The 26,825-nt window shown below is 40.8% G+C and overlaps 1 protein-coding gene across 5 annotated transcripts in view; it reads right to left on the minus strand.

The window, feature by feature from the left end:
• The window catches only part of UBXN2A (UBX domain protein 2A), a 50,373-nt gene extending 24,020 nt beyond the window's left edge, over window positions 1-26,353 (minus strand). For 2 of the 5 annotated variants that reach the window (XM_082427489.1, XM_082427490.1), the window contains exons 1-2: window positions 25,218-26,353; window positions 6,054-6,108 (exon numbers count right to left, since the gene is read on the minus strand). In XM_082427489.1, coding sequence (XP_082283615.1) covers window positions 6,054-6,108; window positions 25,218-25,335 — 173 coding nt within the window. In that variant the 5' untranslated portion in view covers window positions 25,336-26,353. Of the gene's footprint in view, window positions 1-6,053; window positions 6,109-24,580; window positions 24,600-24,780; window positions 25,055-25,217 lie in introns of those variants that run through there. The other 3 variants (XM_082427486.1, XM_082427487.1, XM_082427488.1) reach the window with 3 other exon arrangements.
• Window positions 26,354-26,825: the final 472 nt, after the last annotated feature.

The raw sequence follows: 26,825 nt of genomic DNA on the forward strand, positions 1-26,825 counted from the left end.
GTACTCTGCATTGGCAGGCAGATTCTTAACCACTGCGTCACCAGGGAAGTCCTAATGCCCGTATGCCTCTACTCTTAATCACTGTGCTAGACTGTCTCTCAAAATAGTCACTATTATATTGTTAATAAAATGCTGATAGCAGGGACTTCCCTGGTGGTCCAGAGGCTAAGACTCAGTGCTCCCAATGCAGGGGGCCCAGGTTCGATCCCTGGTCAGGGAACTAGATCCCACATACCAGAACTAAAGATTCTGCATACCGCAAAGAAGATCCCATGTGCCACAACTAAGACCCAGCACGGCCAAAAAAATAATAAACTAAAAAAATAAAAATGCTGATAGCAGGGCAATTTTTTAATTTAGGTATATTCTTTTTACTCTTCTAGGTAATTCTCTCTATATATACTCTTAAGACAATCCATATTATGTCTTAGTATTACCACTTATTTCACATGGTTGTTGTTAAGATTAAATGTGAATACACATAAAGGCCTATTTATACCTGGTATACTGTATGTACCAGTACACATGCTGACACGTAGTAAATTCTTAAATATTAGATGATAATGTCATTACAACCACTTTGTGCTTTCTGGTATTTGTTTCTTCTGTTCAGAAAGCAATTTATACTTAATTACTAATTACTAAGTACAAAGCCAATAAAGCCGAGCATCCAGAGTAGCTGAAGTTTTAGTCCTTTATCGTACATATTTGGTATAAAAATTCTACTAAACCTTATTATGCTAACACAAGTCATCCAAATATTTGAGTACCTACTATATGTTAGGTGGGGAAGACACAAAGATGAATAAGAAATAGTCTAGGCTTTTAAGAGGTTCAGAGTACAGTGTGTTGGAGATGGATGCCCACAAACTTGATTAACTTAGATAAACTGGACCAATTCCTTGAAAAGCACAATCTACCCAAACTCACATGAGGAGGAATAGACAATATGAACAGGCTTACATTTATTAAAGAAACTGAATCAATAATTGATAATCTGCCAAAACAGAAAGCACCAGGCACAGATGATTTCACTGGTGAATTCTATCAAACATTTAAGAACGAATTGATACCAATTCTCTATAATCTCTTTCAGAAAATAAAAGTGGAAGGGAATACTTCTAACTCATTCTATGTGGACAGCATTACCCAAATACCAAAACCAGATAAAGACATTACAAGAAAGGAAAACTACAGACAAAACTCTCATGAACCTAAGTGCAAAATTCTTGGGACCTCCCTGGTGGTCCAGTGGTTAAGACTCTGTGCTCTCAATGCAGGGGGCCTGGGTTCGATCCCTGGTCAGGGAACTAGATCCCGCATGCCTCCCACTTGCCACAACTAAAGATCCTGCATGCGTAGCGTGGATCCCACACACGGCAATGAAGATTCCCTGAGCCGCAACTAAGACCTGGCACTGCCAAATAAATAAATAATTTTTTTAAAAATGCAAAATCCTCAACAAAATACTAATATTTTGAATCCTGCAATATATAAAAAGAATTATACACCACAACGAAGTAGGATTTATTCCAGGTATGTAAGACTGGTTCAACATGAGAAAATCAATCAATGTAACCCACCACATCAACACACTAAAGAAGAAAAATCATATGATCATATCAACAGATGTAGAAAAAGCATCTGACAATATCTAACACCTATTCACAATAAGAACTCTCAGCAGGGCTTCCCTGGTGGCGCAGTGGTTGAGAATCTGCCTGCTAATGCAGGGGACATGGGTTCGAGCCCTGGTCTGGGAAGATCCCACATGCCGCAGAGCAACTAGGCCCGTGAGCCACAACTACTGAGCCTGCGCGTCTGGAGCCTGTGCTCCGCAACAAGAGAGGCCGCGATAGTGAGAGGCCCGCGCACCACGATGAAGCGCGGCCCCCGCTTGCCACAACTAGAGAAAGCCCTCGCACAGAAACGAAGACCCAACACAGCCATAAATAAATTAATTAATTAATTAAAAAAAAAAAAAAAGAACTCTCAGCAAATTAGGAATAGAGAGGAACCCCCTCAAGCTAATGTCATACTTAATGATGAGAAACTAGATGCTTTTCCCCTAAGAGAAGGAACAAAACAAGGATGCCGCTTCTCACCACTCCTCTTCAATGCCATACTGGAAATCTTAGCTAAACCAGTAAGACAAGAAAAGGAAATAAAAAAAAAAATACAGGTCAAGATGGAAGAAAAATTGTCTTTTCGCAGGTAACAAGACTGTTTACATAGAAAATCCAAAAGAATCAACAACAATGTAAAACTCTTGGGACTAATACACATTTATACCAAAGTTGCAGGACACAAGATTAATATACAAAAGCCAGTGCTTTCCTGTATACCAGCAATTAACAATTGGTATATGGAATTAAAAGTGCAACATTACACACATTAGCGCCATTTGTCAAACTCCACAGAACTCCAAAGAACAGACCCAAATGTAAACTCTAGTTAAAAATAGTGTATCAATACTAAATATATACAACTTTATTATTTCATCATTGTTTTCTACTCTGTCATCCTTTTCTTTACTTGTTATTATCATTTTGTGATGCAAATATCAATACTCTTCTTTAGAACTCTGAAACCAGATTATCAAAGGGGTTACATTAAGTAAATAGTCTTGAAGTCCTAGGGGTTTCTCTAATAATAAAAAGTACAAAAACTTCAGGAAAGGTAATAGGAAACATCTATCCTGGCTCAGAAAAGCCTCTTTTGCTCACTTTCTCATTCACTATTGTGTTTTGCATAAATAAGGTTATCAGCTAGCTGTTGTTCAAACAGGTGAAAGATTTGCATCTGTTTATGCTTTGGAAGCACATATGGTACATATGGATCTTCACCATTTATAATCTTTGAGCAACTGATACACTTAGGGAATCAGTCTTCTTTTCATTTTTTACTGGACTGCTGTTTCTAACAAAATCTATTTTTGTTACCAAGAAAATTATAAACTCTATTACTAATATTCTTGTATAGACATCTTACTATTTATTTATTATTATTATTTTTTAAAATAAATTTATTTATTTTTGGCTGCATTGGGTCTTCATTGCTGCACGTGGGCTTTCTCTAGTTGTGGCGAGCAGGGGCTACTCTTCGTTTCGGTGTGCGGGCTTCTCGTTGTGGTGGCTTCTCTCATTGTGGAGCATGGGCTCTAGATGCACGGGCTTCAGTAGTTGTGGCACGCAGGCTCAGCAGTTGTGGCTCACGAGCTCTAGAGCGTAGGCTCAGTAGTTGTGGCGCACAGGCTTAGTTTCTCCGCGGCATGTGGAATCTTCCCAGACCCGAGCTCAAACCCGTGTCCCCTGCATTGGCAGGCAGATTCTTAACCACTGTGCCACCAGGGATGCCCCTATTATTATTTTTAAAATTTATTTATTTTATTTTTGGCTGCACTGGGTCTTTGTTGTTGCATGCGGGCTTTCTCTAGTTGCAGCGAGTGGGTGCTACTCTTTGTTGCGGTGCACAGGCTTCTCACTGCGGTGGCTTCTCGTTGCGGAGCACAAGCTCTAGGCATGTGGGCTTCAGTAGCTGTGGTGCTTGGGCTCAGTAGCTGTGGCTCACGGGCTCTAGAGCACAGGCTCAGTAGTTGTGGTGCACAGGCTTAGCTGCTCTGTGGCATGTGGGATCTTCCCGGACCAGGGCTTGAACCCGTGTCCCCTGCACTGGCAGGCGAATTCTTAACCCCTGTACCACCAGGGAAGCCCCTTACTAATTATTTAAATTCAAAGTATTGATACATGTTATAACATTATAAAGCTTGAAAACATTATGCTAAATGAAAGAAGCCAGTCACAAAAGACCCCATATTCTATGATTCCATATATATGAAATGCCCAGAATAAACAAATCTATAGAGACAGAGAGCATATCAGTGGTTGTCAGGCATAGGGCACAGGAGAATGGGGTGTGACTGCTAACAGGTATGGGGTTTCTCTTTGGGTGATGTAAATGTTATAAAACTGACTGTGGTAATGGTTTCACAACTCTATGAATGTACTAACAACCACTTAATTGTATACTTTTTTTTTTTTTTTGGCTGCACTGGGTCTTCGTTGCTGCAAGTGGGGGTTACTCTGCGTTGCAGTGCACGGGCTTCTCTTGCTGCAGAGCATGGGCACGGGCACTAGAGTGCAGGCTCAGTAGTTGTGGCACACGGGCTTAGCTGTTCTGCGGCACGTGGGATCTTCCCGGACCAGGGATCAAACCCATGTCCCCTTGCATTGGCAGGTGGATTCTTAACCACTGTGCCACCAGGGAAGTCCCTGAACTGTACACTTTAAATGGATGAGTTATATGGTATGTGAATTACGTCTCCACAAAACTGTTAGCAGTCCTAAGTTAATTTTACTCTTTAAAATCAGTCATTCAGGGCTTCCCTGGTGGCGCAGTGGTTAAGAATCTGCCTGCCAATGCAGAAGACACAGGTTCGAGCCCTGGTCTGGGAAGATCCCATATGCTGTGGAGCAACTAAGCCCGGGCGCCCCAACTACTGAGCCTGCGCTCTAGAGCCTGTGAGCCACAACTACTGAAGCCCGCACACGTAGAGCCCGTGCTCCGCAATAAGAGAAGTCACCGCAATGAGACGCCTGCACACCGCAACAACGAGTAGCCCCCGCTCACCGCAACTAGAGAAAGCCCACGTGCAGCAATGAAGACCCAACACAGCCAAAAATTAATAAATAAAAATTAAAAAAAAAAATTAGTCATTCAACTGGGGCTTCCGTGGTGGTCCAGTGGTTAAGACTCCGCGCTTCCACTGCAGGGGGGAACGGGTTGGATCACTGGTTGGGGAAGTTCCACAAGCCACAAGGTGTGGCAAAAATCAATCCATCAATCAATCAATCAGCCATTCAACTTATTTCTGTGTAGAAAAGAGTTAACATAGCAGGCCTAACTGTTGCTATCCTTTTTACTTTTCTCATGAGAGTATGGAATTTTAATATGTGCCTAGTCCCCAGTATAAACCCTAAGGCTCATTTCCAATGAACTTCCCTGGTAGACAACATCTCACACGTGCTGTATAACTTATTACTGGAGGAATTAAGTGTGTGTCCTGGTGGCTCCACTGGGCAAGGACTCTTGGAAGCTTATGCCTGGTTTCCCCTGGACTTCACTCCCTTGCAAAGTATGTTTTCATTGCAATAAAGCTTAGTCATTAGTATGACTATAAGCTGAATCCTGTGAATCCTCTAATCAAATCATCACATCTGGAGGCAGTCTTAGGGGCTCCTGACAAAACCTCACAATTATATAGTTAGTATCAGATATCTATATAAAACAGTAAGTACTCTAGTGAAAAAATAATAAATAATATTTGTTCGGTATAGAAAGTGTTCACAAAGTATTTGTAAATACTTACCTGTCTCCTTAAATGGACTATGAATGAAAGATATTTACCTTTTCAAATATTTAAAACAAAGAACATAATACAAAAATAAATATTCCACTTCAGAGAAGTGAGAATAAAGAATTTTGTATTAATAAGAATGAGAGACTTTGCACCTACCATTTATTGGGTGCTTGCTATATGCTAATACGATGCTCAGTGCTTTAAATTGGCTATCTAATTCTTACAAAAACCTTTCAGGTACCTATGTACACCTCCTCCTTTTTAGATGAGATACTGAAACTCAAAGAATCTACCTAAGTTGCTCAAATGCCAGAGAAGTAGTATAAGACAGAGATGGGATTCAAACCTAGGTTTATCTGATTCCAAAGCCATTATATTTACACTATGACTTCAAGATAGTATAACACAAGAGGCTAATGAAGTAATAAATAGTTACTTTAATTTCCCTCTTAAATAAAAGAAATAATATGTGGGCAGAGAGAAATTTAACACAAAAAAATTAATCACAGAAAGATTTATAACTTCACTAAAATCCATTTAATGCAGCTATGGAAAAAAAAAACTTTGAAGTACATTACTATTAGGTATTTAACAGATAATCATAATGAAAACTTACTAAGTCAGTGAAATGTAAAAATAGAGAAAGACAGTAACAAAGGCATTAATAACAAAAACAATGCATAAATTAACTCACCATTCTTCCTTTATACTTTCAAGATTATCTACTTCTTTCATTCTCTTTTGCCTAACTGTAAAAGTAAAAAGAAAAATAAGGTAAAGTTCTTAATACAGTATTTTAAATAAATTCATTCCAACGTATGCATTAAGATTCTTTACCATTAAGTTATTATGTACTCCTAAAGTAGCACTAAATGGGTCTTAAGAACAAGTGACCTAACTCAAAGCTGTCACTTTCACTTAAAGTAAAGCAATAAAAAGTAAATTTTGGATTCGGATAATCTGACAAAAGAAAGATTTCATAAAAGTTATGATGAGGGGAATTCCCTGGAGGTCTAGTGGTTAGGACTCTGTGCTTTTACTACCAAGGGCCCACGTTCAATCACTGGTTGGGAAACTAAGATCCTGCAAGTGCTCGCGGCCAAAAAAAAAAAAAAAATTTATAATGAAAAATAATGTATGGGGCTTCCCTGGTGGCGCAGTGGTTGAGAGTCTGCCTGCCAATGCGGGGGACACGGGTTCGGGCTCTGGTCTGGGAAGATCCCACATGCCGCGGAGCAACTAGGCCCGTGAGCCACGACTGCTGAGCCTGCGCGCCTGGAGCCTGTGCTCTGCAACAAGAGAGGCCGCGACAGTGAGAGGTCCGCGCACCGCGATGAAGAGTGGCCCCCGCTTGCCGCAACTAGAGAAAGACCTCGCACAGAAACGAAGACCCAACACAGACAAAAATAAATAAATAAAACACAGTTCTCCAAAAATTATTAAAAAAAATAATAATAATGTATGCTTTGGTTTAATAACAAACAAAAGTGAATGTAAACATTTCACTCAATCTCCAATATTAACAAAATATCAAATCAATATAAACTCATTCTTTCCTTTTTTTCCAAATGTAGATGATTTTTATTGTCAATATTCTTTTTTTTAACATCTTTATTAGAGTATAATTGCTTTACAATGTTGTGTTAGTTTCTGCTTTATAACTAAGTGACTCAGTTATACATATACATATGTACCCATATCTCTTCCCTCTTGCATCTCCCTCCCTCCCACCCTCCCTATCCCACCCCTCTAGGTGGTCACAAAGCACAGAGCTGATCTCCCTGTGCTATGCGGCTGCTTCCCACTAGCTATCTATTTTACATTTGGTCGTGTATATATGTCCATGACACTCTCTCACTTTGTCCCAGCTTACCCTTCCCCCTCCCCGTATCCTCAAGTCCATTCTCTAGTAGGTCTGCAGAGTCTGTCATACAGAGTGAAGTAAGTCAGAAAGAGAAAAACAAATACCATATGCTAACACATATATATGGAATCTAAAAAAAAAAAAAAAGAAAAAAAATTGGTCAGAAGAATCTAGGGACAAGACGGGAATAAAAATAGGGAATATAAACTCATTCTTACAATTCTGGGGGAAAGCAAACTGACCAGATGTATTTACATGCTGTATAAATATTTTGACCATGATCTTCCACATTTCTGGGAACTTAAAAGAACAACAATGTAAGCTATATACATAAAATATGTCTGCCACAGCTGTTATCCGTTAGGAAAAACTGAAAATAAAGTAAATGGTCATGATATAGCTGCTTGATGGGATAATACGTATCCCTTAAAAATAATTATGAAGCAATTTATGTAGCCAAATAGAAAAAGATGTCACATAAGTGAAAATACAAGAAACAAAAATTATTCATTCACTAGGAATGAAATTGAATGTGTATGAAAAAACGGAGAGGGACTTCCCTGGTGGTGCAGTGGTTAAGAATCCGCCTGCCAATGCAGGGGACACGGGTTCGAGCCCTGGTCCAGGAATATCCCACCTGCTGCGGAGCAACTAAGCCCATGCACCACAACTACTGAGCCTGCACTCTAGAGCCCGTGAGCCACAACTACTGAGCCTATGTGCCACAACTACTGAAGCCTGCGCACCCAGAGCCCGTGCTCCGCAACAAGAGGAGCCACCTCAATGAGAAGCCCACGCACCACAACTAAGAGTAGTCCTCACTCCCCGCAACTAGAAAAAGCCCACGCACAGCAACAAAGACCCAATGCAGCCAAAAATAAATTAATCAATTTTTTTAAAAATGGAGAGAAGCAAGAGTGAAAATAGTTATTGTTGGGGGGGTAAAAAATTGTGGATTATTTTCTCTCTTTCCCAAACTTTCTGCAATACTCTTTTGCCCTTACAACAAAAATAATATAAGAAATAAGGAAACAAATCAATGTTTAAAAGAGTCCAAGCCATCTGCCCTTTGAGAGGTCCTGGAAGCAATGACAGACATACCAAAAGCCTACATCTTGGCTTCTAAATACAGTTTTCCAAGAAAAGGAATCATGGCTCCTTGGAGAAAAGGCTGATTCCAGGGCCCTGATTCCAGGGCTGGGACAGAGAAAGAACAAATGAGCCCGAAATATCTTGCACTAGAAAGTAAGATGGTGCTCAGTGAATGATGAGGACATATCAAAAGGACACTGAAGCCACCTGAAGGGGTTCCCACTGGACAAGTCTGGGAAATGGAACATCAAAGTAAATAATGATACTAATGGATTATAACTCACTGAATAAAACAAAAACCCATGAGGAGTCCATACTATTAGATCTTAAAAAATCAGGAAAAGATGGACTTTTAAATAAATTCAACAGTCATATGGAATCACCATTAGCAAGATAAATTCCAGATATATCCAAGATCTAAAATTTAAAAATTGAACCTGAGGGTGATGTCAGCAAAATGAAAGAATAGGCAGCTCCAAGCTCCTGTCCCCACAGAAACATTGAAAAACAAGCAGAAACTATTAGGACCAACTTAGAACTCTGGAAAGTAGTCAAAGGTTTACAGCTATCAAGCAAATGATGAATCAAGAAAAATACAACTTAAAAACAGGGAAAACAAACCAATTCAAAACTGGGCAAAGGATGTGAACAGACATTTCTCCAAAGAAGAAATACTGAGTAGACAATAAGCACATGAAAAAGATGCTCAACATCACTAGTCACAATGAGATACCACTTTATACACATCAGAATAGCTATTATTGGGACCTCTCTGGTGGCGCAGTGGTTAAAAATCCACCTGCCAATGCAGAGGACACGGGTTCGAGCCCTGGTCCAGGAAGATCCCACATGCCGCAGAGCAACTATGCCCGGGCAGCACAACTACTGAGCCAGGGCTCTAGAGCCCGCAAGTCACAACTACTGAGCCTGCACGCTGCAACTACTGAAGCCTGTGCGCCTAGAACCCATGCTCCGCAACAAGAGAAGCCACTGCAATGAGAAGGCCGTGCACCGCAACGAAGAGTAGCCCCTGCTCGCCGCAACTAGAGAAAGCCTGCACGCAGCAACGAAGACCCAATGCAGCCAAACATAAATTAAAAAAAAAAAAAAAAGAATAGCTATTATTTAATAAAACAAAAATAATAAGTGTTGACAGGGATGTGGAGAAATTAGAACACCGGAATATTGCTGGTGGAAATGTAAAACGGTACAGCTGCTGTAGAAAAGCATTTGGTGGTTGAGGCATTATTCACAATAGCCAAGAGGTGGAAATAATCCAGATGTCCATCAACAGATGAATGTCTGAACAAAATGTGGTATATACATACAATGGAATATTAATTAGCCATAAAAAGGAATGAAGTTTTGATACATACTACAACACGGATAAACCTTGAAAATATTAAGTGAATTAAGCCAAATACGAAAGGACAAATATTGCATGATTCTAGTTACATTGATATTTCATACAAGGCAAATTCATAGAGATAGAGAGTAAAACAGAGGTTTTTAGGGACTGGGAGAAGAGAGGAATGTGGAATTACTACGTAACAGGCACAGAGTTTCCGTTTGGGACCATGAAGAAGTCTTGGAAATGGACAGTGGTAATGGTTACACACCACTGTGAATATTATTAATGCTGCTGAATTGTACACTTAAAATTGGTTAAGATGGCAAATTTTATGTTATATGTGTATGTATTTTACCACAATAAAAAAAAACTTTAAAAAAGGCAAACTTTTTAATTATTAAAGAAAACATGGTAAAGTTCCCTATAACCTGGAAGAGAAGACAACTTTCCTATAACTCAAATCCAGAAGCAATAAGGGAAAAGACTGATACATTTAACTATGTGAGAATAAAAAAATTTTTTAAAATTTCTACAAAGTAAAAACGCAGATGACAAACAAAAACAAACAAATAAACAAAGGGAACTGGCATTACAACTAAAAGGTTATTATTATATAAAGAACTGATACAGAGAAGAAAAAGGCCAACCATCAAAAGGCAACAAATATGAACAGAGACGTCTCAGAAAGAGAGGAGCAAATGGCCCTAAAATATGTGAAAAGATGTCAGTCTCACTTATAATGAAATAAATGCAATTGAAACTATATTATGATACCATTTCTCACCAATCAGACTGGCAAAAACTTACAAGTCTTGCAACACATTTTGTTGCTGAGAGTGTGGGGAAACAGCCTCAAACATTTTCGGTGGGAATGCAAAATGGCACACATATCCGGGGAAGGGAATGTGGCATTACCTAGTCACCTATGCATATGACAAAGAATCTCTCCTTGACCAAACTGTAGTTAGGCTCCTCTGAGGCATCTTCTCAAGGAGGCCTGACCTTGGGCTTCCATTTCTGTTCCTGTAGAGCCCAATTTTAGCAAGAATCCTGTTAAGCAGCTTTACCCAGAATCCCTCCACCCTTGATACCTGATCAAACTCCTCACTCTGAACTCCCCCGCCAACCCCGCCATGATACTGATCACCCTGGCCTGCCTTCAGCAAGAATCTTGTAGTTCAGTTTAGCAAGAATCCCCCCTTACCTTTGAGGTTTCTCTTAGTAATTTTCCATCCACTGACCCCTACCTTGCTCTTTGACTATAAATCCCCACTTGTCCATCTTTTTTAAAAATTATTTTATTTATTTATTTTTTGGCTGCGTTGGGTCTTCATTGCTGCACATGGGCTTTCTCTAGTTGCAGCGAGCGGGGGCTACTCTTCGTTGCGGTGCGCAGGCTTCTCATTGTGGTGGCTTCTCTTGTTGCGGAGCACAGGCTCTAGGCACACAGGCTTCAGTAGTTGTGGCACGCGGGCTTCAATAGTTGTGGCTCGCAGACTCTAGAACGCAGGCTCAGTAGTTGTGGCGCACGGGCTTAGCTGCTCCGTGGCATGTGGGATCTTCCCGGATCCAGGCTCGAACCCGTGTCCCCTGCATTGGCAGGCGAATTCTTAACCACTGCGCCACCAGGGAAGCCCCTGTCCATGTTATATGCAGAATCGAGTCCAGTTCCACACTGAGGTCTCTTTTCCCCTATCACAATAGTTCCTGAACAGAATCTGGTTTTACTGCTTTAACTACTGTCCAGCTCTGTTTTTTCTTTGACACGTATATCTAGAAATCCCATTATCTAAAAATCCATCCCAATGATACTTTAGCAAAAATATAAAAAGGTGAATACACTAGACTATTCACTGTAGAATTATTTACAGCATTGATTGTAACAGCAAAGCCTGTAAAAAACCTCAACTTGTCCATTAATAGGGACTTCTTGAATAAACTATGGTAAATCCACACAGTGGGATGTACTGTTAAGTGAAAAAAGCAAAATGGAGAAAAATATGTATGATATGGTACTGTTTATCTAACAAAGAGGTGGACATGAATATACGTATATTTGTTTACATTAGGAAAAAATGAAAAAGTAAACCAAAAAATAAATAATAAGGTTACTTATAAAGTGGGAGAGAGTGCACTGGGTGAAGGGAGTAAGGGCAGAAGCTGGATTTCTCTGAATGTATCTTGTTTTTTAGATCAACTTTGGACCCATGCAAATATTTTATGCACTTATAAAACAAAGTTAAATTTTAAAAAAGCAATCCCTATAAACTGAAAGTAAAAATGAAACGAATTAACTGAACTGACAGAGAGGAATTATTTCAAGTAAATTTAAAACATGGTAATTTTACCATATATCCTAGTGGGATGAACCCAAAGAGGAAAAATGAAGTTTCTAGTAGTCATATTATTAGCAATAATATATTAGTATTGTTTATATGAAAAGTATGGTATAAAGATAAAGCAGTGGGTCTCAACCAGGAGGCAATAGTGCCCCTAAGAAGATACCTGGCATTGGCCGGAGGCATTTTTGGGCTGTCACAACAACTGGGGTGGAGGGCGCTATTGGTATCTGGTAGATGAGGTTAGGGATGCTGATGAAAATCCTACAATGCACAAGACAGCCCCCACAAGAAAGTACTGCCCAAAATGTTAATAGTGTTGAAGTTGAGAGACACTGAGATAAAGCAAAGATGTAATTATGATCTGTCCCTAAAAACCAAGATTTTTTTTCAGAGTAAGAGTAAAGAGATAGAAATATAAAAATCAAAGAAGCCAAGCAAAAATCCTGTAATCCTATATTTTAAATCAGAAACATCATTATGAACTTACGCTGTATTTTCTGTTGAGAAAATACATAGTAGCTCTGTCCACTGAAAAGGCCAAAAAGCAATACGCAATCAGACAACAATGAGCACAGCACACCTACAGCCCAGATTTGTGGTCTCCAAATACTATTTCCCACCAAAAGGAATCGGTTTCTTAGAGAAATGGCTGTCTCCAGGTCTGGGGCAAGAAATATGCACTTTATGCCTTGTATTGACATCTTGGATTAATGTCAAAAGGAATCAGAAGCTGGGAATTCCCTGGCGGTCCAGAGGTTAGGACTCGATGCTTTCACTGCGGGGGCCTGGGTTCGATCCCTGGTCAGGGAACTAGGATCTCCCAGGCGGCAAGGCACAGCCAAAAAAAACCAAAACAAAACGAAAAAAAGGATTCAGAAGTCAGTTTGAAAAGGCTACCATTGGTGAAAGATGGGACTGAAAAACAGCTACATGAATTGAAACACATCAAATGCAAGTTCATACTGATACTCATTAAAACACAGAAACTATTCACTGGTCATCTTTCCAGAACAGTAGGGTACCAATTTATTTTGAAAACTGGCAAATAAGGGAAAGAATCAAGTATTCATCCTGCCTTTCCTGTATGAACTAACTCAGAGTAATCAAAGAGTTAATAAAAGAAGTTTCCTTTATAAATGAATTCAGCTAAATGAAGGTTTATAGAATTAGAGTATCTCCAATTTGCAACCCCTAATGCAAACAGACCTAGGCAATGATATCAATGGCTGCTAACATCACACAAAGAAAACAAACAAATATATGCCTCAGTGTGAAAGCTCAAACCACCACGTGTGAAGACTTCTTTCTAAAAATGAAACTGAATTCATTCAAGCCTCTAGGTCTAAACATCAGATTACAGGAAATATAGGGCACAGAGGAACATGATCAGATGACATCACAGGGACGCAATCAGCAAAATCCAGAACTCGGGAAATTCTTCAGGAGAAATGATCCATTTTCTTCAATATATATATTACCAGGGAGAAAAAAGAAGTAGAAATAATCTTTTTAAATATTTAAGAGATACATCAACTAATTACAACATATGGACCATATTTATGTTATTATTTAAAGAAACTAAATGGAAAAAAGCTATGAATCAGGAACATTTGAACACTGTATGGATATTTGATGATATGTGGAGTAATTGTTAATTTTAAAGGTGTGACAATGGGATTGTAGCTTTTTAAAGTACTTGTTTTAGGGACTTCCCTGGAGGTCAAGTGGTTAAGACTCCGTGCTTCCACTGCAGGAGGCATGGGTTCGATCCATGGTCAGGGAACTAAGATCCTGAATGCTGTGTGGTGAGGCCAAAAATAAATAAATAAAGTACTTGTTTTACCTACATACTGAAATATCTAGATGAAATCCAATAACTAGAATTTGCTTCAAAATAATCAAGTGGAGTGAGGAGTGGAGAGAGTATAATTGAAACCAAAATGGCTATGACTTGATAATTAGTGAAGCTGGGTAATGAGTATACATGGGAGTTTACTATTCTCCACATTTTTATATATGTTTGAAATTTTCATAATAAAAATTGGGATAAAAAGAACTATCTTAAAAATATATGCATGTAGAGTTGTACAATGTCATTTCATTAGCTTCTTAAAAGGCAGTACTTTTGCTCTATCAGTAAATTACTCAATAATCCAAGAATGGCAGTAGTTCCAAAGATCTGCATCCTCAGTGAGAAATAATGTATGTGAATCTAACTCCCCAAATTAGAAATGTGAAGTGGGGAAAAGTACTATGAACTCATATTTAAAGTGATGAACATGAGAAATAGATTGATCATGTTTAGGATAAAGATACATCTGTTTTAAGACAACCAAAGAGCTTCATAAGACATTTGGTTGACTCACGGCTTGAAGGCAATGTGGGCACAGAGAGAAATTTTAGCAGCACACGGATGTGCAATGTGAAGTCAAACACAGACAATAGTTATAAACTGCCTATTGCACAATTAAAGTTATCACTTGCCAACATTCAAGGTAGGAAAAAATCAGATCTGTTCTACGTAACCTGGAATGTTTGGTTATTAAAGGAAAACACAACTAAACTGATTATGGAGAGAAAAGTACAATGCTTTAGTAAACCTATATAGTTATAATTTGTAACTAGACTTTTAATTAAAAGTCACCCAAACAAGATTACAGTTACTTTTTACATGTGCTTAAAACAAACCCTTAAGAGAATGTTACTATTAGGTCAAGAAAGACTTTATGATAATCAAGGTCCCAGAGTGTACTAAAGAAAAACAAAACAAAACAAAAACAAAAAACAACAACAACAACAACAACAACAAAACTAAAGAAAAACACTTTTGGACTTCCCTGGCAGTCCAGTGGTTATGACTCCACGCTTCCAATGCAGGGGGAGCAGGTCCGATCCCTGGTCAGGGAACTAAAATCCCACATGCCGCGCGGTGCGGTCAAAAGAAAAGAAAAATAAAGAAAAACACTTGACCAAAAAGAAGATATAATCAAGCTAGACATCTCCAGAAAGCATTAAAAATATTTCAACTCTCAAACAGAATATATCAAATATGTTTCTTAAATTCTCTCTGGAGAATATGTATATAAAAAAGCAGGGGCTTCCCTGGTGGCGCAGTGGTTGAGAATCCGCCTGCTAATGCAGGGGACACGGGTTCGAGCCCTCGTCTGGGAGGATCCCACATGCCGCGGAGCAACTGGGCCCGTGACCCACAACTGCTGAGCCTGCGCGTCTGGAGCTTGTGCTCCACAACAAGAGAGGCCGCGACAGCGAGAGGCCCCCGCTCGCCGCAACTAGAGAAAGCCCTCGCACAGAAACGAAGACCCAACACAGCCAAAAATAAATAAAAAGAAAAAAGAAAAAAAAAAAAGCAAATACCTCTATTTAAAAATATAAGTATTAAAAAATGTAAGTATTAAGCATATTTAAACAAAGGGCAGACCTGCTCAGTAATAGCCACTGAAGATCCACCAGACCCATTTCAAAGCAATGAGAAACAGAAAATGGCGACTAGAAGTAGTAGCATACTGCTCCCACTTAAAAGTCTCCGAAGTATCTGCAGGTGGATTTAATCTAGGTAACTGAGGATCCAGCAGCAGCCTTTCACCAGATAACATCAGTCTGAATGATCTTAGGTCCTGACTTCCATTCCAGTTTCCTGCTGCTAATGGAACTGGGCTCATAACCACAGCCAATTTGGCTGGAGCACTAATTCCCACTTAGCATCTGTTTTGCTAAGAATGAAAGTAGGATAGTAGAGTCTGCTCTGGAAAATATCATTGAAAACTGTTTTAAATGCTTCTATTGTTTTCATTACGAATTGAACATAAACTGTTAGTTTATTTCTTAGCCTTTTTGTAACAAAATTGTGAGCAATTCTGAAAGACAGGGAGAAACTGAAAGGAAGGAAAAATGAGGAAATGCAATGAGGCAGAGGAGTCAGTACCCAACATAAGGTGGGGGAGGGCACCTTCAACAGCACCCCCAACAAGAACTTCACAGGCTGCCTTTTAGCCTTTCAGCTAGCTTTTGGGTAGGAGTTACTAGAGCCACATCAGAGAAGATGGCATCCAACAATCAAGGCAAATTGGATGTCTTTATTGTCTCAAGTGGGTATTTTGTATTTCTAAAGACTTCTTAATCCCTCCTGTACTGCTCTTCAAAATTATTCCCTAGACTTAAAAAATGAAAACAGACTATTATTTCATCCAAAGAATTTTACTTGGGCTTCCCTGGTGGCGCAGTGGTTGAGAATCTGCCTGCTAATGCAGGGGACACGGGTTCGAGCCCTGGTCTGGGAAGATCCCACATGCCACGGAGCAGCTGGGCCCGTGAGCCACAACTACTGAGCCTGCGCGTCTGGAGCCTGTGCCCCGCAACGGGAGGGGCCGCGATAGTGAAAGGCCCGCGCACCGCGATGAAGAGCGGTCCCCGCACCGCGATGAAGAGTGGCCCCCACTTGCCGTAACTAGAGAAAGCCCTCGCACGAACCGAAGACCCAACACAGCCAAAAATAAATAAATAAATAAATAAAATTAAAAAAAAAAAAAAAAAAAAAAAAAAGAATTTTACTCAATATTTATTAAATGTAAGGCACTGGATTAAGCTTTAGATTTACAAAGTATCAATAATAAATCAGAGAAGGGGGAAGATATTTTTTAAAATATCAAAAATGTATAACATCTTCAATGGATTACACAATTAAATAAACTGTATGCTTTAAAAATGCAACCATTAAAGATGATTGTTAAATATAAGATACAGCACTGTCAATGTCCTCTGGAGTTTGCAAGTGCTTATTACATTTATTAGATAAATATGATTATGTCATCTCTGGGCCAAGGATAAATCTGAGGTCCAAAGGGAAAAAAAATAGTGTATATATTTGTTTATGGTATGGAAAAAACTTAGCTAAAGCCATTAAAAGAATGTGAAAAGGAAAAGGGGATAAGCATTGTCGACTTAAAAAAATGCACAATGTGAGAGTTTTGAGTTAAGTTTTATTTGGGGCAAAATAAGGACTGCAGAGCCCAGGAGACAGCATCCCAGGTAGCTCTGAGAAACTGCTCCAAAGAGGTAGGGGGGAAGGTCAGTATATATGTGATTTTGGTGAAGGGGGAGTACATGCAATCCAGCACAGACTTTTTTGCAGAAGGTTTCTGCTAGTCACGAGGAATAGATGTCACCATGAAGGATTTTAGTGTTCTTCTAGATATTAGGAGATACAAGAATTGGGCTGGGGCTTCCCTGGTGGCGCAGTGGTTGAGAATCTGCCTGCTAATGCAGGGGACACGGGTTCGAGCCCTGGTCTGGGAAGATCCCACATGCCACGGAGCAACTAGGCCCGTGAGCCACAACTACTGAGCCTGCGCGTCTGGAGCCTGTGCTCCGCAACAAGAGAGGCCGAGATAGTGAAGAGGCCCGCGCACCGCGATGAAGCGTGGCCCCTGCTTGCCGCAACTAGAGGAAGCCCTCGCACAGAAACGAAGACCCAACACAGCCAAAAATAAATATAATAAATAAATAAATAAAAGATTACTATTAAAAAAAAAAAAAGAATTGGGCTCATAAAATCAGCTCCTGAAAATACCTATCTGCAGACCTGTTCTGCCTGTTTTTCCCAGAGCACAGAGTGCCTCATTTCTGCTCTGCACCCTGAACTCCTTTCAGGGGGTGTTGAAAATCAGCAGCTGTAGCAGCACATGATTTAATCCTTGTAGAGGTAGATGGCAAGTGCCAATGGAAAATGCCAATTTGTAGTTGACAGCATAATCGAGCTAAAACAGTTATCTATCCTAACAGCAATACAAAACGCAATGTTCAAAATTAATAACTCAAAACACATACTGTTCAGAAATACAGCTGTAAACTACATAAGAAACAGCTATGAGTTCAAAGCAGTTGTCTTTAGGGAAATGGAGTGGGAGCACTTTTAGTTTTAAGTCTTCTGACTCTACATATTTGCCTTTTAAACTATATATTGTTTCGATTTAAAAAAAATTTAAAAACCAGAAAACCAACTGAAAATATATTCAGAAAGCCAGAATTTCATGGTTTTCTCCTAAGACCTTGTCCTTGAAATCTCATATTTCTAAAACTATTTAATTGCTTCACTTTAAGAATTACTTCCTTTTTGGGAATTCCCTGGCAGTCCAGTGGTTAGGACTCGGCACTTTCACTGACGTGGGCCCAGGTTCAATCCCTGGTGGGGGAACTCAGATCCCACAAGCCGCACGGTGCGGCCAAAAAAATAAAAATAAAAAATAAATTACTTCCCTTTCAAACATACACAAAAGAATAGAAAAATATAAACACCCATCCCAACTATTCAGATTTCAAAAGCTTTTTTTTTTTTAAGGTTGCACCTCGCTGCACGTGGGATCTTATTTCCCAGACCAGGGATGGAGCCTGTGCCCCCTGCATTGGGAACTCAGAGTCTTAACCACTGGATTTCCAGGGAAGTCCCAGATTTCAGAAAAGTTTATATTTTGACTTATTTGCTTCTTTTTTATTTAAGAACCAGTAATAGATAGTTAAATACTACTTCATTTTTAAATATTACATGGTATGTTAAATATGTGCATCTTACTGCATATTAATTATACCTAAATAAAGTTGTTTAAAATATTAAAAATGTATATTTATTCAGCTCCTACTATATACCAGGCATGATTCTAGGTGCTTGGGATACATACTGAACAAAATAGACAGATCCCAGCCCCTGTGGACATTACATTCTGGTGGTGCTGTTTGCTTTTCAGTTGACAGTTTTCCAACATTATTTTCAACTACTCTAAAATAATCCTTTAGTTTAGATATGATCCTGACTGTGTCATAAACATAACATGTCCATTCCACTTCTTTGTTCACATTGTAACCATCCTTCTGATTTTGGACACAGGCAGCAGTAAGCGGCAGCTTGCAGCAAGCAGCAGCAAGCAGTAGCAGGAAGCAAGATCTTAGTTCCGGGACAGGGAGTCCTAACCACTGGACCACAGGGGCCAGCAGCTAGGGCCTGGGTCCCTGTTTCTTACCTGCCTTGTCAGGAGAGAATTCAGGCAAGGAGGCAGAAGGTAAAGAGAAAAGCAAAAAGTTTACTGGAAAAACAAAGTACATGCGGAAAGACGCACGGAGGAACTCAGAGAGAGTAGTGCCCTTGGGAAGTTTAAATCCTTTATAAGGGGGCAGTCTTCCAGGTCTTTGTCTTCTTTTGGCCAACAGTAGTGTTTTGACCCCATGGCTAATTTGCTTCTGGACCCTCCCCTGGGTGCGCACGCACCCCTAAGTTAAGGTGGATCCCACCGCGAAGGCCTCTGGGAGGAGATAGCAAGACTTAACTATGGTCTGGCATTCCCTGCCTTTTTGATCCCATGAAGGCTTTTGCACATGCGTAATGTCTCCCTTGTCCCAGTGATGGGAAGTGTATGACCTCTTGATCCTTTAATAGGGTTTAGTCCCACTCTGTCCCTGCCATAAAAATGCCCAATGTCTGGTTATTTACCCTATTCCTGTTGCCGGTTTTTATAACGAGGTGCAGATCTCGAAATACAGACAGAAGTCCGGTCATAATATGTAGTCCTGGAGCCCGTTTGTCTCTTGCTTCAGGAAGTGTAAACAGGGGGCTGGTAATGAATGTCCAGCTTGGAGCCCATCTTCTTCTCACCCCAGGAGGTGTGAACAGGAGGCCAGTTGTAAATGCCTAGCCTGGAGCCCATCTATCTCCTGCCTCACTTCTAGGCATTCAAATCTAAATTATCCTTCAAGTCCCAGCTCAAGATCTACTCCTACTGTAAAGGTGAAATAGTAAACCCTTATTAATAATCCTCTCCTAAAGCTTAGATCTTTGGCATTTAAATCATATCGTCTGATATTACTTACTATTGTTTCTTTTAGCTCTACTAGATCCAAGATCCTTGAAGACAGGTATCACAACTTACACATTTCCTGTTTCTTCTGTAGTGCTTAGCAAGCACAAAGCAAGGAGTAGCCATCCTTAAAGTATCTCACTATGTTTCCTGTTAATAGGTTACTGTTCTCTAGCAAATTACTAATATTTTTCATCATTTCGTAGTTATAAGCTACTGATAATTGTTTTTACTTGTTTCATGACAGCAAAAGAGAATGAAGAACAGACTCTGGATTCAAAGTATCCTGTACTGGAATACTGGCTACATCATTTTTGAGCTTAAGTGTTGTTATTTAACTTCTCTAAGTCCTAGTTGCCTAACATGTAACTTGGAAATAATTATCCTCCTAAGAAGGTTGTTTTGAGAACAAAAGAAATACAATAATGAGAATACAATAATGTTATGCTCCCTTCTCTTTTCCCAGCCCACAATCATAACCTCTGTTACAACGACTTATGGTAAGAAAACACCTTCAGACTTAAGTCTCAAAAGTTTTAATTTGGGGATTTCCCTGGTGGTCCAGTGGTAAAGAGTCCGCCTTCCAATGCAGGGGACGTGGGTTCAATCCCTTGTCAGGGAACTAAGATCCCACATGCTGCGAGGCAACTAAGCCCACGTGCCACAACTATTGTGTTCGTGTGTCTCAATGAGAGAGCCCGCGTGCCACAAACTACACAGCCCGCGTGCCACAAACTACAGAGTCCACATGCCCTGGAGCCTGTGCACCACAACTAGAGAGAGAAAACCTGCATGCCACAACTGGAGAGAAGCCTGTGCGCTGCAACTAGAGAGAAACCTGAGCAGACCTGCGCTGTAACGAAAAGGATCCTGCATGCCTCAACAAAGATCCCATGTGCCACAACTAAGACCTGACGCAGCCAAAAAAAAATTAAGGAAAATAAATAAAAACAAAAAAAAAAACTAAAAAAAATTTTTTTAATAATGATTTTTAAAAAGTTCTAATTTTGGCATGGCTATGAAATTTTACTTTTGATTTCACTAATTAAACAACATCTGTATATTTATTGAACCTCCCACCACTGTGTGTAAAGCACTGGTTTAGAACTAATGATAGGAGAGTCAATAGGACAGACACAGTATCTATCACCAGGGAGTTTACAGACTAACAAGGAAAAACATACTGAATGTTTTTCCTTGGCATAGAATTATGAAGTAAAAACTCATTCTATAATGGACATAAAGTCACCATTATTTTAGGTATTTCCTACCATAAATTAGTAATACGGAAATGGACCATGTAAAATTTATATCTATTGAGCGTCTACAATCATCAGTCATGTGATACGAATGAACTTACGTCGTTGTATACTGTATGTAGAGAATAAAAAAGCCATCTGACCAATATCTTAGTTACCAGTATGAGGCTGGGCATCAGAATGGACAGATGAACAGAATTTCCTTCATTTTGTTTCAGTTTACTCCTAATTAGTACCACTACCATCTTACATTTGTATTGTATATCACAGTTTACTCAACACCTTCTCAAATATTATCTCACTTACTCCCAACAACTGCAGTAATAAAATCAGTCAGGAGCCAGAGGAGACTGAGCTTCTTGGAACATATCGACTAAAAGGAAAATTCAGTCAAAATAGATTTAGACTACTAAGAAATGTAGTCTTTTAAATGTATACATTAGAACTTGAAAGAAAAATTTGCATATTACAAATTTTACTTATTTTTATAAACATATACTACGGGCTATTGTCTTTAAGATTATGGATTTACATCAAGATATTATGCCACTAGGCCTGCTATGTAGAAGCTGAAGTTTCTCTTTAAAGAAACCATTGGATCACCTTTCAGTTACATCTTCTATGGAATAGGATTAGGCTTCCAAGAGCAAACTATGGGAGCATCAGATCAAACACTTTAAAAGACAGTTTATTTGTATATTTGTGAATTCTAGTTTATTAACTATTACGTATTCAACAATAAAATGAAATCTTTTGGGAAGTTTCAGCTTATCTTAGCTGTAATTGCAGTAATGAAGAAAATACATTTTTGTTGTCTTCTAGAAAAAATTGTTAATAAGGGAAGTTATATGCTCCCAAAGACCAAAGTGATAGTGACAAAAGTAATTTAAGAAAATCCCAGGAGAAAGGTGAAACTTCTGCAGAAACTGTTAAGGTTGCTGAGTCAGCCATCCTCTTGACACCAAGATGTTCTCATTTCAGAATGGGCTCCATACTGAAATGTTATTTACCTTGCAAAACCCATCTCAAATACAATCTTAAGAAAACCTTCCATAATTCTTCCAAAAGGCATGAATATAGAATTACTAACACAGCAAGGAGAGATCAATTATATACTCTTGGTGTTACCGAGTCCAAGCTCGCTCTGCTTGCCACACAACTGGCCAATAAATCGGAGACAAGGTGCTGAGGCAAAAGTCGGAAAGCCGGAAGACCAAGAAGATCGCAGACAAGTGTCTCTGAAAAACCATCTTCCAGGGGTGTGGATGTCAGTTTCTTTTATAGCCGGAAGACCAAGAAGATCGCAGACAAGTGTCTCTGAAAAACCATCTTCCAGGGGTGTGGATGTCAGTTTCTTTTATAGCACAGAGAGGGGGAGGAGATAAGGAAGTAAAGTAAAAAGGCCATAAGTTTTGCAAATATCCCCTGGAATGGCCAGCCTCGAGGAGGGGATGTGTTAATTTCTTCTTTCTTGTGGCCATCCACAGGTGGGACAGGGTCCAGATGTTTCCCTGAACAAAGGCACTTTGGTTTAACCTTCAGGCAGAGGGGCAGGGTTCCCCCAGGCAGGGCATTATGTATACACACTATTCTTTTAGTGAACAAAAGCAGCAGAAAGCAAAGGTTAAAGAAACGGATCCAACATGGAGTCCAATTTGGCTCTTCCCTGTTACATTAGAATTTGCCCTACCATCACAGCCACAAACCTAGTCCCAGCGACCATCTCTGGGTGGTTTCCCCACATCCATTCTTGTCCGCATTCAATTCAGTGTCTACACAGGAGTCAGGGTGACCTTTTTGATTAAGATACAAATTTGATTGTGGGACTTCCTTGCTTAAAATCCTTCAGGGACCTCCCACTACTGTTCAAATAAGGTCTAAATCCTTTGGATAACATGACAGGGGAGTTCACTGCAATGTTCTCTCACTACATTTGAGTGGTTTGAAAACTCTCCTATAAAAGTTTTAAAAAAGAAAAGAAAAAGCTGGTCCTAAATCCTTAACATTGTTTAATAAAAGGCCCCACATCATCTCTGGGGCCCTAACCACAGCCCCCTTTCGCTTTCCACACTCTTTCCAACTGTTCTGACCTTCAGTTCCCAAAACCTTCCCAAGCCTCTGTGCAACTGATTTCCTTTACCTGGACCTTTCTTCCCTCCTTTGGGAGTCACCTTCACCTAATTCCTACTTACCCGTAATAACTTGAGTGCAAAGATTACTTTCCTAGGGAAACCTTAACTGATTTCTTCAGCTGGGATATGTACCCCGGTTACACGCTCTCACAACACCCTACATTCTTCCTTTTTAGCTTCTCTCTAGGTAAACTGGCATTCACTTGTGTGGTTCCTTGTGTCCTCCAATGACAATGTAAAGTCTTTAAAGCCAAAAACCTATAATGGTCACCATCAATCATATCGTTAGTACTCAGCACACAACAGGTACTAAAAACACTCGGATGATAAACTAGGCAATTAGCATTAAATATTAAGTAATTAAAGTATGCATGTAAAGTATTTACCACACGCAGGGCTAAGAGTCAGTGCTCAACGCGTTTGTAGTTTTTGCCTTGCATCATTGTTTGTGTGCTTAATCACTCCCTCCATCCTGCACACAATTCTTATTCATTTTTGGATTAGATCAGTGCCTCGCTCTAACTTCAGTGTTACACATACGTGCTCAACATTGACTGGATTTAACTGCTTTTTAAATCAATATGACTTTCAGCATATTTACATAGAAGACACAACATCAACTTTTAAAGAGTTTCCCATTAAAACTAAAGTATCAATATAATTAAAAACCTTATAAACAGTCCAAAAGCATACTTGAGCTATGACTATGAAGTAAAGAAGCTGGTTTTCACGTCGCTTATACAATCTGTCACACTTTACAATTCCACACTGACATAAACGCAGACTGTCAATTTCCTATCTTTATTATTACTTCTTTTAAATTTATTTTTTTGGTCGTCGCTCGGCATGCGGGATGTTAGTTACCCCGACCAGGGGTGGAACCCGCGCCCCCTGCAAGGGAAGCGCGGAATCTTAACCACTGCACTGGACCGCCAGGGAAGTCCCACCTGTCTTTCAATGATCTCGAATAAGTACGAAGGAAGCAACGCTGGATGCCACACTAACGTTCGTCATTGCTAACAAATAACAAACTGCAAATAAAAACGGACACAGAGAAAAAAAGAAATTAAATATAAAAACAGAGACCATCAAGCCTACAAAATAAAAGTGAGTTGCGGGAGCCAGCTAATGAAGTTACCGAAGAAATGTCCACCCCAAACAAGACATGCTCTGGATTTCTGTACTGCACTTCTGCATTTGGAGAATAGAGAACTCGAAGTTTCCGAGCGCTCGCAGAGAAAGAAAACCACCGCGGCGCTTTCCCGGAGTCCGCCGCTCGGGAAAGCAGCGCAGTCAGCGGGCCCAGAGCCGCGCCTCACCTGCGCTGACCAGGAGTCCCGCCCCGGCCGTCGTGCGACTGTGCCCTTTCGGGGTCGCAGACGCGAGCACCGAAACCGAGACAAAGACGGGGTGCGGCGACTCGGCCCGACCCAACGACCGCCACCGCCCCGCCCGGGAAACGCCTGCCCACCCCCGGCGGCCGGCCCAGCCGAGCGCGGCGCGGCCCCAGGAAACTCACCTCCGGGCGCGGCCGCTGGAGGGGGCCCCGCCACGCCGTCGCCTAGCGGCCTCGTCCTCAATTCGCTCAGGGGCCGCGGGCGCCGCCGCCGCCGCCGCGCCGCCGCCCCTCAGACTGGGAGCACTGCTGTCCCCAGACCCTCTCAAGCTCGACTGCCGCGCCGCTGCGACCCTGCGTACCCCCTCGGTCACTGCCGCCCGGCGCCGAGGACGCGCCGAGGACGGCTCTGCGCAGACCCGAGAGCGCGCGCGGGGCCGCGGGGGGCGCGCGAGGGCGCGCGGGGGCGGGGCTGGCGGCGCCGGCCGCCTCGGGCCGCAGCGTTACCCGCGCTAATGGCGGCCGCCTCTTTCTTCCCGTGGGCACTGCTACTCCTTGCCTCTTCACCCGACGCGGAAAATGCAGAGAGCTACCCACCTGAGAACCCAGCATCAACTTACCTCCGTACGTCGTCAGCCGCTGATTGAATCCGTGGAGAGATTTACCTGCATTCTGACCATGTTGAACTTCACCTGAGACCTGTGATTCTGGAAAGCGACGGTTAAAAAATCCTCCCATCCTTTCGTGCCCCTGAAAGGGCTGACAGCAAGGAAGAAACCACCCTTCCCCACGTGGTTTAGATAAGACTCAGGGATGCCCCCTTGTTTACCTATGACAAGGTCAGACATAGACCCTCCAAATTCCCTTTTTTTTTTTTTTTTTTGCCTCATAAATGATTAGCTTTACTGATTGTTCTCACTGACCAATCTGGACAAAATACCAGCTACCTTGTTTTGACCAAACTTAAGCTTCTCTCCTTCCTCCGGGCTCCTAAACTTTGACCCACCCTCATCCTGATCCAGCGTACAAGCCCTCCTTCACCATCACTCCTGAAAAATAGGCTGACCTCCATGTAAACCACTCTGATCTGCCACACGATCACTGCCACCTCCACCCACCCATTCCACTGTGCCCCACACCCAGTTCTTTGTAACCTTTGTTCGCTCCTCCCTATACAAGAAGGGCCATTTTCTGCCTGACCTTGGAGACAGTTGCAGACTTCACGGTCATAGCGTTCCCCTGTAGCGATGGTTGTTGCCTCATCCCCCAAACCCCATTGCAGTAGTTCCTTTTCCTCTTCTTGGAATAAGCCTTTCCAATAAAGTCTCTCTTTATCTAAATCCAGGATTTTGTTTTTCACAATTGAACATTCTCCGCATTGTAATTGTCCTCCAGCCTTATTTCAGTAGTCTTCCCCCTCCCCCCAATAATCCTTTCAAATATAATCTCTATTTCCCTATTTGTTTTTACGTGACAGTTTTTTTTTTTTTTTTTACATAAATACTTGGACAAAACATTTATTATTTTAAACTAAGGGACATTTGTTACAGCAGGAATATTCTACTGGGTCAGGCAGTTCAGTGAAAGGTGCATCCTTTGTTCCTTTGTTCCTCCCTCCCTCCCTTCCTTCCTATTTCTTTCTGTCTCTGTCTCTCTCTCTCCCTTTCTATCTCTCTCCCTCTCTATCTTTTTCTTCCTTTTTTCCTTTTTTTTTTTTTAAATAGATCTTGGAGTATAATTGCTTCACAATACTGTGCTAGTTTCTGTTGCATCCCTTCCAGCCTCCCTATCCCACCCCTCTAGGTCATCGCACAGAGCCCATCTCCCTTTTACTTGATAGTTTTTAGTGCTGGGATTCAGATTGATACTGGGCCTCACCTACAGACCCCTGCTATCCCCACACAGGTAAAGGCACCCTGTGAGTCGTTTGAACTCTTCTTCAGGAGAGCAATTCTGGGATCCCGTGGTGAGTTCAACTTTCAAACCAGTTCTCCAGAAATCTTGTCTGTTGAAGCCACTGGTAAGGAGTTACTTTGATTCCTTAGGGCAAAGAGACTTTTCTATGGATGGCCTTTATGTGAGGCCTCTTCTTTTTCCTGTTCTTCTTTTTTGTCCCAGCACCATTTGATAAAGAGAGGACTCTTCCCTGGTCAAAAATCAACTGACCCTAGATATGTTGGTTTATTTCTGGACTCAAAATTCTGTTCCATTTATCTATATATCTGTCC

Source organism: Balaenoptera physalus (assembly GCF_965194825.1).
Source record: "Balaenoptera physalus genome assembly, chromosome: 15".
In the NCBI taxonomy this organism is placed as follows: domain Eukaryota; kingdom Metazoa; phylum Chordata; class Mammalia; order Artiodactyla; family Balaenopteridae; genus Balaenoptera; species Balaenoptera physalus.